General features: G+C 51.5%; 1 protein-coding gene across 1 annotated transcript in view; it reads left to right on the plus strand.

Moving 5' to 3' along the window:
* The first annotated feature begins 8,495 nt into the window (after positions 1–8,495).
* The window catches only part of GAS7 (growth arrest specific 7), a 203,568-nt gene continuing 196,641 nt past the window's right edge, over positions 8,496–15,422 (plus strand). Inside the window, exon 1 of the mRNA XM_060081685.1 lies at positions 8,496–8,756. Within this exon, the coding sequence (XP_059937668.1) occupies positions 8,574–8,756 (183 nt within the window). The 5' untranslated portion in view covers positions 8,496–8,573. The remainder of the gene's footprint in view (positions 8,757–15,422) is intronic.

The raw sequence follows: 15,422 nt of genomic DNA on the forward strand, positions 1-15,422 counted from the left end.
TGGAAACGGTGTGAAGATGCTCTCACTGAGATTCTGAAGGACTTTCCTAAGAGTTAGGTATATGGAAGAGGCTCGGGGACTATACCTCCTTTTTTATTATGGAACTTTTCAAACTTATAAAAAAGGAGAGAATAGAATAATGACACCCCACTCCCACCCCCGCTGAAGCAGCCCGCCTTCTACAATTAACATGGTACATGCATTTCTTGCCTTGTTTGTTCAAAATTCCATTTTGCTCAGTTCTTGTTGAATTCTGGATTCCTGAAGTGTCTGCATATTCCTGTACCATTATTATCACTTTGAATACCCAGAGAGGACCCCTGTCACGCACCCTTTCATTTCTTAGCTGTCACTCAAGATGCTGGTATGGGCGGGTCTGAAGGGCAGTTTGCTACAAGGTTCTCAGGAAGCAGCTTGAGTTCTGCCCCATCTCCAGGCTGCACCCAGGGTCCTCACAGAGCAGTTCAGCTTCTCAGGCTCTGACCTCCAGGTGACCACAGGAGAGCATTGGCCTGACTGGGAAATCCTGCCGGGGAAGTCAGGAGGAATGTAAACCTGTGTTCTGTTTCCTCCCCAAGGTTGCTCTGGAAGGAATTTTTATTAGTCTAGAGAGTAAATAAGCATGAATTCCACCCGCTTGTGACACCAAGCCTAGAAGTTTCCACACACCGCTCTCTGCCTTCTCAAATCCCAGATTTGGGTAAAGTCTCTTCCAGTCTGAACCCAGCCCAGGGCACACTCGCTAGAGCTGGACTCTTGACAGAGAACATTCACCAGATGGCCTCCTGTGAGCCAATCCTTCCCATGATTTCCTGAAACAGGTATCACCACCCACCCCATTCCCCACTCCCGTCTTCTGCAGATGAGGAAACAGAGTTTCTGGGAGGTGAAGTCACTTGTCCCAGCCATGTAATTAGTAAGCAAAAAAGTTGGGACTCGGATGAGCCTAATAATTATAGTCATTGAAGAGACTGTTCCTTTCCTGTTGTGATTAATTCCGAATTTATTTTTAGTCTTCAAAAGAATGGAGACTCGTGGTGGGGTTTTGTTCTGAGCCAGAAACTTGCTATTCCTGACAGTTTTCCCAGGCCAGCCCCCTTTCCCACGAGGAAACCAACAACCAGCAGCGAGGTGCATTTTTTCAAAGCTCAAGATTCCCCAGGGATTTGTGTCCGCCTAAGCGACTTTGGAGAACTATTTTCACACCTTGATAAGAGGGACAGCACCTCCCAATGAAAACCCCAGCCTCAGCCACACTGCTGGGGAAAAGGAATTAGGGTGTAGCTTGTCTTTGGGGTAAGAGAAGCAGGCTGGATGGTAATCAAAAGCCCATCCAGTGTGTGTGTGTGTGTGTGTGTGTGTGTGTGTGTGCGCGCGCCAGGAGGGGCAGCAGTTCTCAGAAACCTCTCAAATTTCTTTTCTAAGCTTCCAGAGAGCCCAGCCCACGTTGGGTGGATTTTTCCAGGCTTCACATATGTTAATAGCCGCCATCAAGTTAGAGGTGGGTCTTGGCCCTGGAGGCTTGCTGTCTCTTTAATGTGGCTTTGCCTCTCTCTGCTGGGCTCCTCCGTGGATATTTTGTTGTTATTTACTCCCAAAGGGGAATATCACTTCCTTACTTCCAGCTGCCGCCAGGGTCCTGTGGGAATGGGGCAGACACTCCTTTGCCACCCACCTGCCAAGGACCGATGTAAAGATGGACTTCTATTTCTAAATGTTATTTTTGGTCCCACAACTTACGATTTCTCTGTGGCCTTTCTTTTCCTCTCTCCTCCCCTTTCTCTTTTCTTCTCTTCATGCTTCTTTTGCAAATGAATTTCACCAGGGAAGCGGGGTCTGGCCAGAGTCAGCTCTGCCTTCAGAGCCTGGTGGGTGGGTGCATGTGGGTGGTGGATGGAGTGAGGGAAAGCAGGGCTGTCTTTTCTCTTCCGTCCTCCCTCCCTGGTCTCTCTCCCCCTCCCCTTCTCGCTTCTATCCCATCCCTTTTCTCTTATTCTATAGCCTCCGTCTCTCCCATTCCCCACAATGGCTTCCTCTCCTCATTTATCTATGACGTCTCTGCCTTCCATTTTCTGCCTGCCTCTGGCTCCGCTTCTGCTTCCCTCGACATCTTTTTAATTGGTGGTTCCTGGCCAAATAGGATGCAAATGCAAACGCTTCCGACTTATAAATTATAACGTTCTCCAGTGGTACAAAGACTACCTGAAAATGTGTGGCAACCTTAGTGTTAAGGATGGTGTTTCTCAAAGTACGGTGTAAGGACTCCGGTAGAATAATACAGAGGTTTTAATAAAAACACAGATTTCTGGGTCCTATCATAGACCCAGTAAATCAGAATCTCCAGGAATAGGCATCACTTTTAACATGCTCCTCCATGATTCTTTTCTTCCTTCCTTCCTTCCTTCCTTTCTTTCTTTTTCTCTTTCTTTCTTTCTTTTTTTATTTTTTTGTGGGATCTTTCCTTGCAGCATGCGGGATCTTAGTTCCCTGACCAGGGATCAAAACCGGGTCCCCTGCATTGGGAGTGCAGAGTCTTACCCACTGGACCACCAGGGAAGTCCCCTTGGTGATTCTTATACACACGGAAGTTTCAGAATCTCTGGCTGCACCTCTGGCTCAGACTCCACATGGGAGAAGTGGGGCGAGGATGGATGGAGCTCTGAAAGCTTTCTCTTCCTTGTAGGTCCAATGCCAGGTTTTTCCCAGACTCCAAGAGAACTGGACCCATTTATTTTTTTCCAAAGTCATGATTTCTAAATGCTTATTTTCAGTACATTAACTTTCTTTTCCTTCCCAGTGTCTTCTTAAAGCTGATTCTCAAGATCACCGATTCCCAAGAAATGCACAAAACATCCACTACAGTGCAGGAAGACAATGTTAGAACCTCTAATTGTGTATAATATATATTTTAATATAACTTTAAAATTTTTCATCTTGTGTATTATAAGACACATTAGTTTAGTGGTTCACGTATTTAATTTATAAATAATAGAAATACATATATTTGGGAGTTTTACTGATAGAGGTACACAGTCAATAAAGTTTGGAGAACACCGCTCTAGAATCAAGACACTATATATTCTTTGAGGTCAGGGACTATATTATTTTCTTTAACAAACTGTACTGAAGCATAGCATCCATACAGAAAAGTGCACAGGTAAGTATACAGCCTGGAGAATAGCCCTGTGTAACTCACACCCAGATCAAAAAGTAGATTATTACCAGGATCCCAGATCCCCGCCCTCAATACCCTTCCCTCAAATAACGACTCTCCTGACTTCTAGGAATTTCATATAAATGGAATCATGCTATATGTACTCTTTAGTGGTTTTTTTGGCCAACATTACATCTGTGGGATTCACATACCTGTAGCAATAGTTTGTGCATTCTCGAAGTGTAAAGTTTTCTGTTGTATAACTATGTCATCATTTTATCCACTCTACTGTAGATGGACACTGGGCTGTTTTCAGTCTGGGGCTCTTATGAATAGTGCTGCTATGCACGTTGTAGATGTCTTTCCACGAACATATGAACACAGCTCTCAGCTGGCTCTACACCTAGGAGGGGAATGGATGAGTCACAAAGGAGGCTCCCTGCAGCTGTGCTAAGTATCATGTTTCCCAACGGGCTCCTCTCAGCGGTGCATGAGCGCCCCATGTGCCTCAGAGCCTCATAATACCTGTTTTGTTTTTATAGTTACCACCTGGTGAGTGTATATTGTTACTTCCTTTTGATTTTGATTTGCTTTTTTTTGATGATTAATGAAGTTGAGCACCTTATAATGTTATTGGCCATTTGGATGTCTTCTTTTATGAAATGCCTGTTCAAGTCTTTTCCCTTTCCTCTATTGCGTCATCCACCTTTTTCTTCTTGATTGATAGGAATTCTTTATATATGCTCCATACTTATCTCTCTATCCCAGGCTCAACACACTGTCCATTTGATAGCACAGGCTTAATAGCTCTTCAGGTTGTTGCTGAATAAACTGGCCCCTGGTTATGGAAGAGCATCCTTGTTTTTTTTTTTTAATTTTAAAAATATTTATTTATTATTTATTTTGGCTGCTCCGGGTCTCAGTTGCAGCACGCAGACTTCTTAGCTGCGGCATGCATGCGGGAATCTAGTTCCCCGACCAGGGATCGAACCCGGGTCCCCTGCATTGGGAGCACGGAGTCCTACCCACTGGACCACCAGGGAAGTCCCAGGGCATCCTTGTTGAATGAATGAGGCCTTTGCATATTTTTGTTTAGTTTTTGGTTTATGTTAGCAGCTTTACTGAAGTATAATTTACATACCAAAAAATTTACTTGTTTTAAGTGTACAAGTCAATGATTTCTGGAACTGTGCAGAACTGTTACCACAGCCCAATTTTAGAACATTGTCGTCACCCCAGAAAGAAACCTCCTGCCCCTTTGCTTACTCCCTATTCCCACTTCCATCCTCAGGCAACTGCTAATCTCTTTACTGTCTCTATAGATTTGCCCTTCCTGGACATTTTATGTAAATGCATCACACAATACTGGCTTCTTTCACTTGGCATGGTGGACGTCTTTGAGATGCATCCGAGTTGCAGCCTGTATCAGTACTCCATTCCTTTTTGTGGCTGAGTGAGTAGTCCATTGTATGGGTATACCACATCTTCTCTGTTCATCAGTTGATGGGCATTTGGATTATTTCCACTGTTTGGCTCTTAGAAATAGTGCTGCTGTGGATATTCACTGCGAGTTTTTGTGTGGTTATTTGTCTTCCTTTCTCTTACGTAGATAACCTAGGACTACTGCTGGGTCATACGGTAAATTTATGTTTAATTTTTTTAAGAAATTGAAATCCTTGTATTTCTCTGCCATCCATAGGCTGCTGGCGCAAGGGCATATGAGACTGTCTCCAAGTAGAAAAGAAATATCCACCAGCACATCAAGTGCTCAGTGTTGAGAGAAAGCTAAGAAAAAGGGAGTAAAGCCTGATCTTGGGAGTTTACAGTCTAATCCAGATGTTCTAACACATGTGTTTATAGAGTAACTTGGCAATATGGAAAATCTGAATCTGCACAAAGGTCCAAACTATCTGTGCAAAACGAATTGAGGAAATACTGAATGCCTACTTTTTGCAATCTTAGGCTTTAGGAGGGATAGACGGAAATTTAAAACAAACATGTTATCCTTCCCCTGAGTTACTAAGCATCTAATCAGTAATGTAAGACTTAGTTATCAAATAAGTTAAATAATTAGAGATTTAAATACAAGTTCAAGATAATAATAGAAGATGTGGGGGTGGGGGGGGAGTGGGGGAGGAAGGCAAGGAGGAAAAAAATAAGGGAGAAACTCATCTTTCCTTCAAGATCTTGTGAGAAAACAGAAACCCAGAGTGTGTTCCTTTAAAATTTTTGGCATTCCAAAGATGTAAGGGTTTCCACTTCTATTACTGCCCTGGAAATCTTAGTTCAAAAAGAAGTGTTGAATAATAAATAAGCAGGACCATTGGGCTGGGTAGATAATAATGACTGCTAATATTTGAGTACTTAATGTGCCAGCCATTGCTCTAAACAGCTTACATTTTTACTCACTCAATCCTCTTAATAACTCTATGATAGAAATACTATTATCATCTTCTAATGATGAGGAAAATGAGGCTCAAAGAGGTTAAGTACATTGCCCAAGGGCACACAGCTAGAAGATGGCAGAACTGAACTTTGGATACAGAGTCCAGAGCCTATACATTTAACCACCTCAAGTCCTATAGTCCAGCTATTTGATTCAGTCTCCAATCACAGATGGGGAAATAGACCCAGAGGTGTCAGGGGATTTATCTGAGATCAGGGACAGGAATTCCATTGACTGCTAGCGCAGTCTTACTTCTATCAAGAGTGACATTGGGTATCACCAGAGGGCCCTTTAAGATGCTGTTTGTGGATGAGCCACAATGCATTTTCTGACTCCGGCAGAGTGGACCAGAGGAAGCAGTGCTCCATGTACAATAAGCCAGGTCTGACCTCTGCTGTTGACCAGCCATATAATGGTGGGCAAGTCATGCCCTCTGAGCCCAGTTTTTCTACTTGTAAAAAGTAGAAAAGTAGTACTTGTAGTTTTTCTACACCAGCTCATAGGACTACAGGAATAAAATGAGAGAACTGAAGAAGTTGACAGCCGTGATCAATTTTGGTGCTGCAGAACTGTTTGGGGCCGGTCATTTGGAACTGAAGTGTAGGGCATGCTGTGTCAGCTGAAATTTCACAAGTCCAGACTGGATCACAGATTGTTTACAGGTACCCCAGAGGAGTCTGGATTGCAGGAATGCTCTGGACCAGCCATCCTAACTTGAACTGGGCCATATCATCAGATATGAAACCTGAGGTCAGCCTGCACAAATGCTCCTGATATAGGGCATTTTAGACCCGTTTAAGACTTTGATTAGGTCAGTTACTTTTTTTAAAAATTAATTTTTTATTTTATTTATTTTTGGCTGCGTTGGGTCTTCGTTGCTGTGCGTGGGCTTTCTCCAGCATCCGTTGCGGTGCGAGGGTTTCTCACTGAGGTGGCTTCTCTTGTTGTGGAGCACGTGCTCTAGGCGTGCAGGCTTCAGTAGCTGTGGCACGCAGGCTCAGTAGTTGTGGATCGCGGGCTCCAGAGCGCAGGCTCAGTAGTTGTGGCTTAGTTGCTCCGTGGCATGTGGGATCTTCCCAGACTAGGGCTTGAACCCGTGTCCCCTACATTGGCAGACAGATTCTTAACTACTGCACCACCAGGGAAGCCCAGGTCAGTTACTTTTAGTGACTGTTTTCTGCATCAAATTTTGCAGCTCTGCTTTAAGGGACTCTTAGTGGTGGTGACCGTGGTCAAGAGTTTGTTTCTCCATGATTGTAGACAAGCAAGGGTTTGTGAATTTGCAATTGATGGAATATGATAAACAATCTGCATTTGTCAACTTGCCCATGGCCAGAGGCCAGGCTGAGGCTGCTAGGGCAGATGGCTTAAAGGCAGAATTTGGCTCAACAGTGATTCTCAAAGCTAGGGTGGGCCTGGGCATGAGCATTTAACATTACTCAGGTGACTCTAATGAGAACCACTGATTGAAAGTGTGGAAAGAGATCTTAAGGCTCTCGTAGCCCAGCTGGGCTGGTTTTGTAAAGGGTATCTATGGAAGCATAGTGAGAGATGAGGGTGGGGGAGGTATTGTGGAGGGCCTGAAATGCACAGGCTGAGAAGTCTAAGTTTAATGTAAAAGGTAATAGGGAGCCATGGAAGGTTACTGAGCAGGATGTAAGGGTAGGCAATTAGGAGTATACAGAGAGATTAAAGGGTTCGGCTATTTACAGTTTAGGAAATGGAATTTAAGTTTTCCTATAGAGTAGGAGAACAAAGAAAGCTTTCTTTTACTTCTAGGCCATCAGTTCAAGGTCAGCTTCCTTCAGCACCCAGGTGCACTGGTACCAGCAGAGCAGGAACTTGTCCCAAATGAATTTTGTAGGTACCTGGCACATGGCGTGGAACGTGGCAGCCTCCCACTAAATGTCCGTCGACTGAGTAAATGAGTGTAGACTCCTCAGCCTGGCCCATCTCGATTTCAGGAGAGCTGGTACCCTGGGCCACCCTCCCCTTTGCACGCACAAGCGACGGGGGCTGCTCCTCTCACCTTGCCCTCTTCTCCTTTTATCCGTAATGATCTCCTTCCAATTCTACCAGCTCGGATTCCGACTCCGTCGCCTCGCCGCTCGGTCCCTCCGGTGTAACCCGCTGCCACCTGGCTTCCCGGCTCAGGCGCCCGGCTTCAAATCTGTCTCTCACCCATTGTCCAGTTTCCGGTGAGTCAAGTTCAACCCCAGGTTCAACCCCTAGTGACGGCCACAAACACATTCCTTTACAGGCACCCCGGAGGAGGCGCCCGCTCACCACCGGCCACGAGGCCTACAAAACGCGTAGAGCGGGGCGTTTCTATCCCCGCGGCTTTCAGTGGTGCGGGTGTGAGCCCGGAGACCCCTCCCCAGTGACCCGCCCGCTCGGCTAGGGAGCGCCCGGCCCTCAGCGGGCGTGGCCGCCCCGGTCCAGCCCCCGCCCAGTCCCGCCCCCTCGCGCCGAGAAAGCCCCCGGCAGGCTACCCGGCTGCCAGCCCCTTCTCCACGTCCGCCGCCACTCCCTCGCCGCGGAGCGGGGCCGAGGGGGATGCTCCGGGTCCCACCTCCGCGGGGAGCTGCGCATTTCCGCGCGCCAGGGCGGCCCCGGCTCTGGCCGGCCCTCGCCTCGGCCGCCCGCGTTCCGCGTCCCCGGGAAGTTGTCTCCGGAGCCCGCGGCGCCTGGGTCTCCTCCCCCTGAGCCCCGCCCCCCCCGGCCCGAGCTAGGAGCCGCGAGCCGCCCGGCCCGGGGGCGTTGCCGCTCGCTCCGAAGCCAGCAAGTCTCAGCTTCCCTGCGCGGGGCGCGCGTCCCCCGCCTAGCCGGGGACCCCCGCGCACCCCCGAGACGGCGCGCGCCCAGAGCGCGGGAGCCCGGGGCGCCGGGCGCCTGGGACCCCGCGGAACCGCTGCCCAGACTGCGGGGCTCGGCAGGGATGCAGGCTGCGCTGTGAGCCCGGGCGCCAAGGCCATGTCCGGCGCCCGCTGCCGGACCCTGTACCCCTTCTCCGGGGAGCGGCACGGCCAGGGGCTGCGCTTCGCCGCGGGCGAGCTCATCACGCTGCTGCAGGTCCCGGACGGCGGCTGGTGGGAAGGCGAGAAGGAGGACGGGCTCCGCGGCTGGTTCCCGGCGAGCTACGTGCAGTTGCTGGAGGTAAGGGGCGAGGGCCCGGGCTGGGAGACCGGCGCGCTCGCATACCTGTTGCCCGCGCCCGGGAGGCCGGAGCCGCCCCTGCCCGAGGGGCGCCCCGTGGGCCGCAGCTGCGCGCCCGACCCAGAGCCGCGCGCTCCTGAGGGCGGCGGAGGCGGCGGGCGCCTCTCCGGGCGTGGGCAGCGCGGGGCTCGCCCTCCGAGCGTTCCCCGTGCCGGGCCTCCCGAGTACATCGTGGCCGCCCTGAGGAGGCGAGAACTTGTTGCCAGTGTGAGTTCGGGAGCTGGCGGGCGCGTCCCGGCGGTGGCCGGGGCCGCAGGAGGGTTGCGGCGTCCGGCGGTCCAGGGAAGACGCACGGAGGATGGGGCTGGGAAAAGTGGCACCGCTTGGGCCCCGGAGCCCCGAGCCTGCCGACCCGTGGACGGTCGTGCTGCGGCGGGTCAGCTGCCTGGCCGCCTCTGGGCCGCCCACTTACTGGTCAGCTGAGCATGGCTAGCCACCAGTCCGAGCCCCGTCAGCAGGCTTGATCCAGGGGTGCTGCAGCCCCCGGCCAGCGCCCCGTCCCCTGGCCCAGCTCCCCGAGGCCAGGGTTCAGAGCCTGAAATGTGGTTTGTCCTGGTGTTCTGGCCTGGCCCCGGGCTTCACAGGACCTGCTGAGCCAAGTCGGCTGGCTGTTTATTTTCTGGGTGACAGTTGGGAGGCCTCGATGTCCTCTCATCGCCGAGCTCATGGTCATAGCCTGAGTGGGATTCTAAGTTCCTCAAGTCCTTTGGTGGCGTGTGGGGTGGGCTTTTACAGGGTGTCCCCTTTAGTGAAAGGCTGCCCGACCCCAAGATTGTTGTGAAGGCTGTGAGTAGACGGACGTATTCTGGCAAAACTGTCCAAATCATAGAGACTGAACTGATTAATAAACTACCCTCCCCCCCCACCTACTTCACAAAGAACAAAGTAGCAAATTTTGACTGAAAATGCTCTGTGCAACTCAAAAAAGACAGAAAGAAAGCTAGGTAGCGGTGAAACGGTTATGGGTGAGTTTGCCTGAGAAATATCCTGTGGAAACATTATCAAAATAGAGCCTGGCCTCTTAGAGGCACGTGACGTTTCTTTCAGGTCCAGAGGACAAAATCCCTCCTACATGGATTAGTAGCATTTGACCAAGGTGAGGCTGGAAGGAGCCTTCCTGGGCTGTCAGCTGAGTATATTCAGGCACCTTCGTGGTTCTGTCGTTTGAGAGCCTGGCTGCCTAGGAGAGGCTCAGGTGTTCCTCAGCTTTGCTAGTTCCCTTCCTGAGATTCAGGTGTGGAAGAAAGCAAGTGAATTGCTTCTTACGAAGACCCGGAGCCTCCTTGTTTCTAGCCCAGCAGCCCTGGCAGAGACTCCTGTCGTAGAGTCCTCTGGTGGCCACGCTTTTCCAGGAAACACTGATGTGGAAATTTGGCTGTTGGATGTCTGGTGAGGAGTGTCCCTGGCTGGACTCAGCCAGCTGTGCGTTGGGTGGGGGTGAGACTGGTGGGTTTGTCGGCTGTGTTAGCAAGAGTGAAGCGTCTTTGCTTTTTCTTCCCGGGAGGAAAGGGAGGGTGAATCAGACCACCCAGGGGACAAGCAGAATGATCAGCTAGGGCAGCTGTGGGTGTGTCAGTCACAGTTCGTGGCATGTACGTTGCCTAAGGTGCTTTCAGACAAGTACCCATCTGTGTGAGTCGTACCCCTAGAGGGGCTTACGTTTGTTAAGCACCTACTAGGCACCAGGCATGGTCCATACAGTGTCACCAATTCCCCAGACAGCCCTGGGAAGGGGGAGGCACTATCCCCATTTTACAGGCAGGCAAACTGAATATGAGACAGGTGAAGGCAGTCGGCCAGGGAGTAATGCTTGCGTAGCTGGTTAGCAGCTCAGCTGGCTGAATGCTACTCTCTGTGCCTATGTCTCTTTTAAACCCAATATCCTTGGCCCAGCTGTACCAGAAGGCAAGTAAAGAAAGGGTTTGGATCCCTGTGGGAAAGGGCCAGTACAGCCCCCGAGGTCCGCCTGCCAGTGACCACATCCCTGAAGGAGGCAGGGATGCTGGGGCTCCAGTGAGGGCAGCTGCTCCTTCCTACTAGAACATCTCTCCTGCGAAGCCTGGGGTTTGATTTCACTCAGAGCCCGCTAGTTTCCCCACAGGTGGAGACAGGAGTGGGCCTGAGCTCTGCGACTCTTTTCAGGGCCAGAGCAGATGCATCTTCCACAGGGAGGATCACAGATCAGGCCCTTTTGTCTCTGGGAACCTCTTCCCTGAGCAGGCTGGACCTCAAGGCTGAGGCTGGGGAGGGATGGAGGAGATGCAGGTAGGCTCCCTTGGAATGAGGTGACTCCCCAAAGACAGGCTAGGTTAGGGGGAGAATGCAGAACTCCTGAGGGGGTTGCCGGTGGTGGACTGGCCGGCATATGGCACTGAAGGAGTGCCAGCCAGGTGTTAGTGCAGAAGCCAGGAGGCCAGAGAAGGGCCCACTTACTAGAGCTGGTAAGCCTCTGCTAGTGGGCGCCTGGCACTGAGCTTGCTGGGGGCATGGAGTTCAGAAGGCCAGGGGAGCTGTCGCAGATACAAGTACAGACAGAAGGGGCTACACCAGCCTCCTGCGGCAGGAGTGGGACGGTGGGTGCACAGCTGAGAATGGCACCGCCAGCGTAACCCCCACCCCAGCGCGCCGTTTGCTCTCTGGCGGAAAGAGTGACGTCAGGAAACCCCATCTTGGCAAGAGCGCGCTAAAGATTGAGGGCGGTGTGTGCAAAAGGCGCACGCCCCGAGGATTTCCTCCTCGTTCATGTGAAAAAAGGGGAACTGAGAGGCCCTGGTTTGCAGGAAGCATACCCCGTGGCGGGGAGTTGGGAGCTGAGAGGGCCCAAAGATCCACCCTGGTGGCCTGCCCCTGCGGAGAGGCCAGTTTGGTGGAGGTTCTGGTCCTGGTTCCTGGGGAAATCTCTTTGGTCAAGACCCCAAGGAAATGGGGGGACAGGGCAGAACATACTTGGCTTGCAGAGGGCGGCCTCCAGGAGAGAGAACCTGTGCCAAGCAGAGCTGGGGGGAGCCCTGGTGGGCAAGGACTGGCCACAAGGATCCTGCTATTCAGTGAGTGGGGCAGCCTTCCAGAGGGTGCCAGGTGGAGGGGAGCCAGCTCCTCCCAGAGAAGGGAGGAGGCCTAACTGATAAGACCCACAGCTGCCCACGAGTTATCAAGGCCCTTAGATAAAAGCAGCCAGAAACATCTTTCCTGAGGGTCTGTTCAGCCCTGAAGAGGTCAAGGATCTGAGAGAGACATGGTCTAGGAGGAGCTGAGGTGATGCTCTTCCCTCGAATGAAGAGAAGAAATTAGGGCTCTGGAAGATACTGTAAGGCATCTGCAAAAACCACCAGAGCTTTTGGGAAATAATTCTGGAGGGTAATAAGATTGGAATGCATACACGACAGAGCTTTCCTTGATGGAGGTGCTGTTCTCAGAATCCGCGATCTGGCTGCAAGGTCACTTGCAAGGTCCTCAAGAGGTACTAACAGAATATGACACTGCCAGCTGAACTAGTCAGCTGCAGAGGGTCACCCTTGCACCTCCTCCTCTTCACCTTCTGTTCTCCCATTTTGGGTTCAGGTGATGGTGCTGCAGGCGTTTACAAGGTGTGGCTGGGGCAGAGAGATGCGGGGCTGGGGAAGTGGGCTGTGCTGTGGATCGTTAAGGGATAATATTTTATCCATTGCTATGTAACAAGCCACCCCAAAACTTAGTGTCGCAAAACAACCATTTGTTATTATCTCACACATTTCTGTGGGTTGACGGGGCTCAGCCGGGCACTTCTTCTGCCGGTCGATCTCGGTGTCTCTCGTGCATTTGCAGTTAGATGGTGGCTGCAGCTGGGGTCCTGGAGGCTCAGCTGGGCTGGAACCTCCAAAATGGTGTCTTCACTCACATGCCTGGTGCCTTCCATGTGGCCTTTCTCTCTGCGTGGTGTCATCCTCGGGTGCCTTTCTGCATGGCCTTTCTCTTCAGCAGGGAGTTGGAGTGTTTAACATGCTGGCTTCTTAACACAAAAGTGCAAGTTGCCAGGTCTTCTTAAGGTGTAGGCTCGGAACTGGCGCATCACTTCTGCCACATTCCATGGGTAAAGTGAGTCACAGTGTGGGAGGGAGGTGCATACAGGTGTGTATACAGCGAGGCAAGGTTCATTGAGGCTGTTTTGCAGACTAGCTACCTCAGAAGGGTAGGGAGAACACCCTGGGACAGGTGATCCATTAGAGAGGAAGCGGTGCCAGGCCAGACCGTTGAGAGAGTCTCGGGGTGGGGGGGGGCGGGGCGGTAGAACGAACAGATTTGGCCATTCTGCTAGGAAATTCTCCATCGCCATCCTTGGAGGTTTTTGTTGTTGTTGTTTGTTGTTCGTTTTTGTTTTTAAAGACGCCAGGGATTTCTTTATAAAGGCCACACAATAAATGGTGCAGCTGATTTTGAAACTAGGTTTTCCTGTCCCTGAAGCCTGGGTATGTCCCCTGGGCCACTGACAGACCAGCCCAGCTTCTTCAGGTCGGGGCTACTTGGTGCTGGTTGTTAATGGACATGGTGTATCCGAGCTGCCTGACATCTAGTAGATGCTTGATATGTTATACAAATTGATTTTAATACAGGGCCTTTCTTTCTGTTATGTGGAAATTATCTAAAATGGGTGTGACCTTGTTCCTCATGCCCGTATTTTTTAAGGCGGTCGTCAGCTCTTTCACAAAAGGTATAATTAGGGATGGTGGTTTGCAGAGCATGTAGCTGTGATCGAAAAGATTAAGGTGCTTTCTGCCATCTTCAAGAAGTCATCCTGCCCTTTGATTTGGGGGCTGTGGCCCGCGTTTGTGGCTCCTGTGCCGTGTGAAACTCTACCTTTGGCCCATACTCTGTCTGCCTCTGATCCGGAGGGGCGTCCCCCCCTCTGCACTGCTCTGTGCTGGTCTGGTCAACTGGCCACCCCTCGGGACTTCAGAGCAGTCGGCAGGGCTTGTTGGATTCTCTGGATTCGGGGCATCTTCACAAAAGTTCCCTTAGCAACAAGTCGGCAGGAATCTCTGACATCTGTTAACCACCACGTGAATCCCTGCGGTCCATTACCAGCTAGAAACATGAATGAGATGCTGACCCGCTTGTACTCTCTTCCCAGCCTGAAAACGCCCAGCTTTTATCTGACAGCCTGGTTGACCTCGTCTACGAGGACGGATGCTGGTCCCTACGTGGCTGGTGAAAGAAGAGGTTTGATAAACCAGGAAGGCTTGGACACAAGTTAGGTGTCAGGATTTTTGTCGGGCCACTCCAGGGGACGGCGTTCTCCCAGTTTGCCCGCTTATTACTCCCAGCAGCCAGGCGGCACGTGACAAGCTTTCCAACAGAATGTCAGCACGGGTCCCCCGGTCCTTAATTGCAAAATGAGTAGATTCCGCTCTTTCCTACAGTGGCAAGGCTTCTGGGTGGTGTTTGTCCCCATGGAGAGAAATAGAAATGGTGGCCAGCAGGTCGGCCTGGCTTGTCCTTTGGAGGACCAGAGCATGGGTGACATTGTGTAGGTTCAGTTGCGACAGGTGTGTGAATTGTGCCAGGTTCGTGTGGATTCCTCAGAGGACTCACCCACGTCCTCCCTCCACATTTAGTGTCTCTCCTGTCTTCCATCTGGTAAAGATCTGTTTTATTAGGTTAACTTCCTGGTTCACTGTATTCCCCTCGGTTCTTTTTTTTTTTTTTTTTTTTTTTTTTTGCGGTACGCGGGCCTCTCACTGTTGTGGGCTCTCCCGTTGCGGAGCACAGGCTCTGGACGCGCAGGCCCGGCGGCCATGGCTCACGGCGCTCCGCGGCATGTGGGATCTTCCTGGACCGGGGCACGAACCCGCGTCCCCTGCATCGGCAGGCAGACTCTCAACCACTGCGCCACCAGGGAAGCCCCCCTCGGTTCTTGAGCTGGTCTCCAGACTCAGTCCCCAGGGACTTACCTGTCCAAACTAAACTCTTAATCTCTCCCCTCCTTTCACTGCCTTCTCCCCCCACCCTCCAAACCCTTGTGCGTGTCGCCACCATCCCTCTACCGTGTCACCTGACTCTGCCCCCCTCTTACCTTTTCTCTCCTGTTCATTTGGGTGGCGAGCCTGGTCTGCTCTGCCTTAGAAACATTTCTCAAAGCCTTCTCCTTCTTCACCTGCATTGGCAAACGTTTTCTGTAAAGGGCCAGGAAACATTTTAGGCTTTGCAGGCCAAGAGGCACACTCGAGTTACAGCTGCTTCACTGCGATGTGCAGCATGCTGCAGGCAGCGAGAAGCCGTGAGAGCGCCCATATGGTCTCTGTCCCAGTGGCTCAGCTCTGCCCGCGGAGCACGAAGCAGCTAGAGAGGAGCCCCAAACCAGTGGGTGTGGTTGTGTTCCGATAAAACTTTATTTATGGACACTGAGGTTTGAATCTGTGCCATGAGTTGTCGTCTTCTTTCGCTTTGTTTTCAACCATTTAAGATGGATAGGCCGGGCTTCCCTGGTGGCGCAGTGGTTGAGAGTCGGCCTGCTGATGCAGGAGATGCGGGTTTGTGCCCCGGTCTGGGAGGATCCCATATGCCGCGGAGCGGCTGGGCCCGTGAGCCATGGCCGCTGAGCCTGCGCGTCCGGAGCCTGTGCTCCGCAAC

This window comes from Mesoplodon densirostris, chromosome 18 (assembly GCF_025265405.1).
Source record: "Mesoplodon densirostris isolate mMesDen1 chromosome 18, mMesDen1 primary haplotype, whole genome shotgun sequence".
NCBI classification, from domain to species: Eukaryota; Metazoa; Chordata; class Mammalia; order Artiodactyla; family Ziphiidae; genus Mesoplodon; species Mesoplodon densirostris.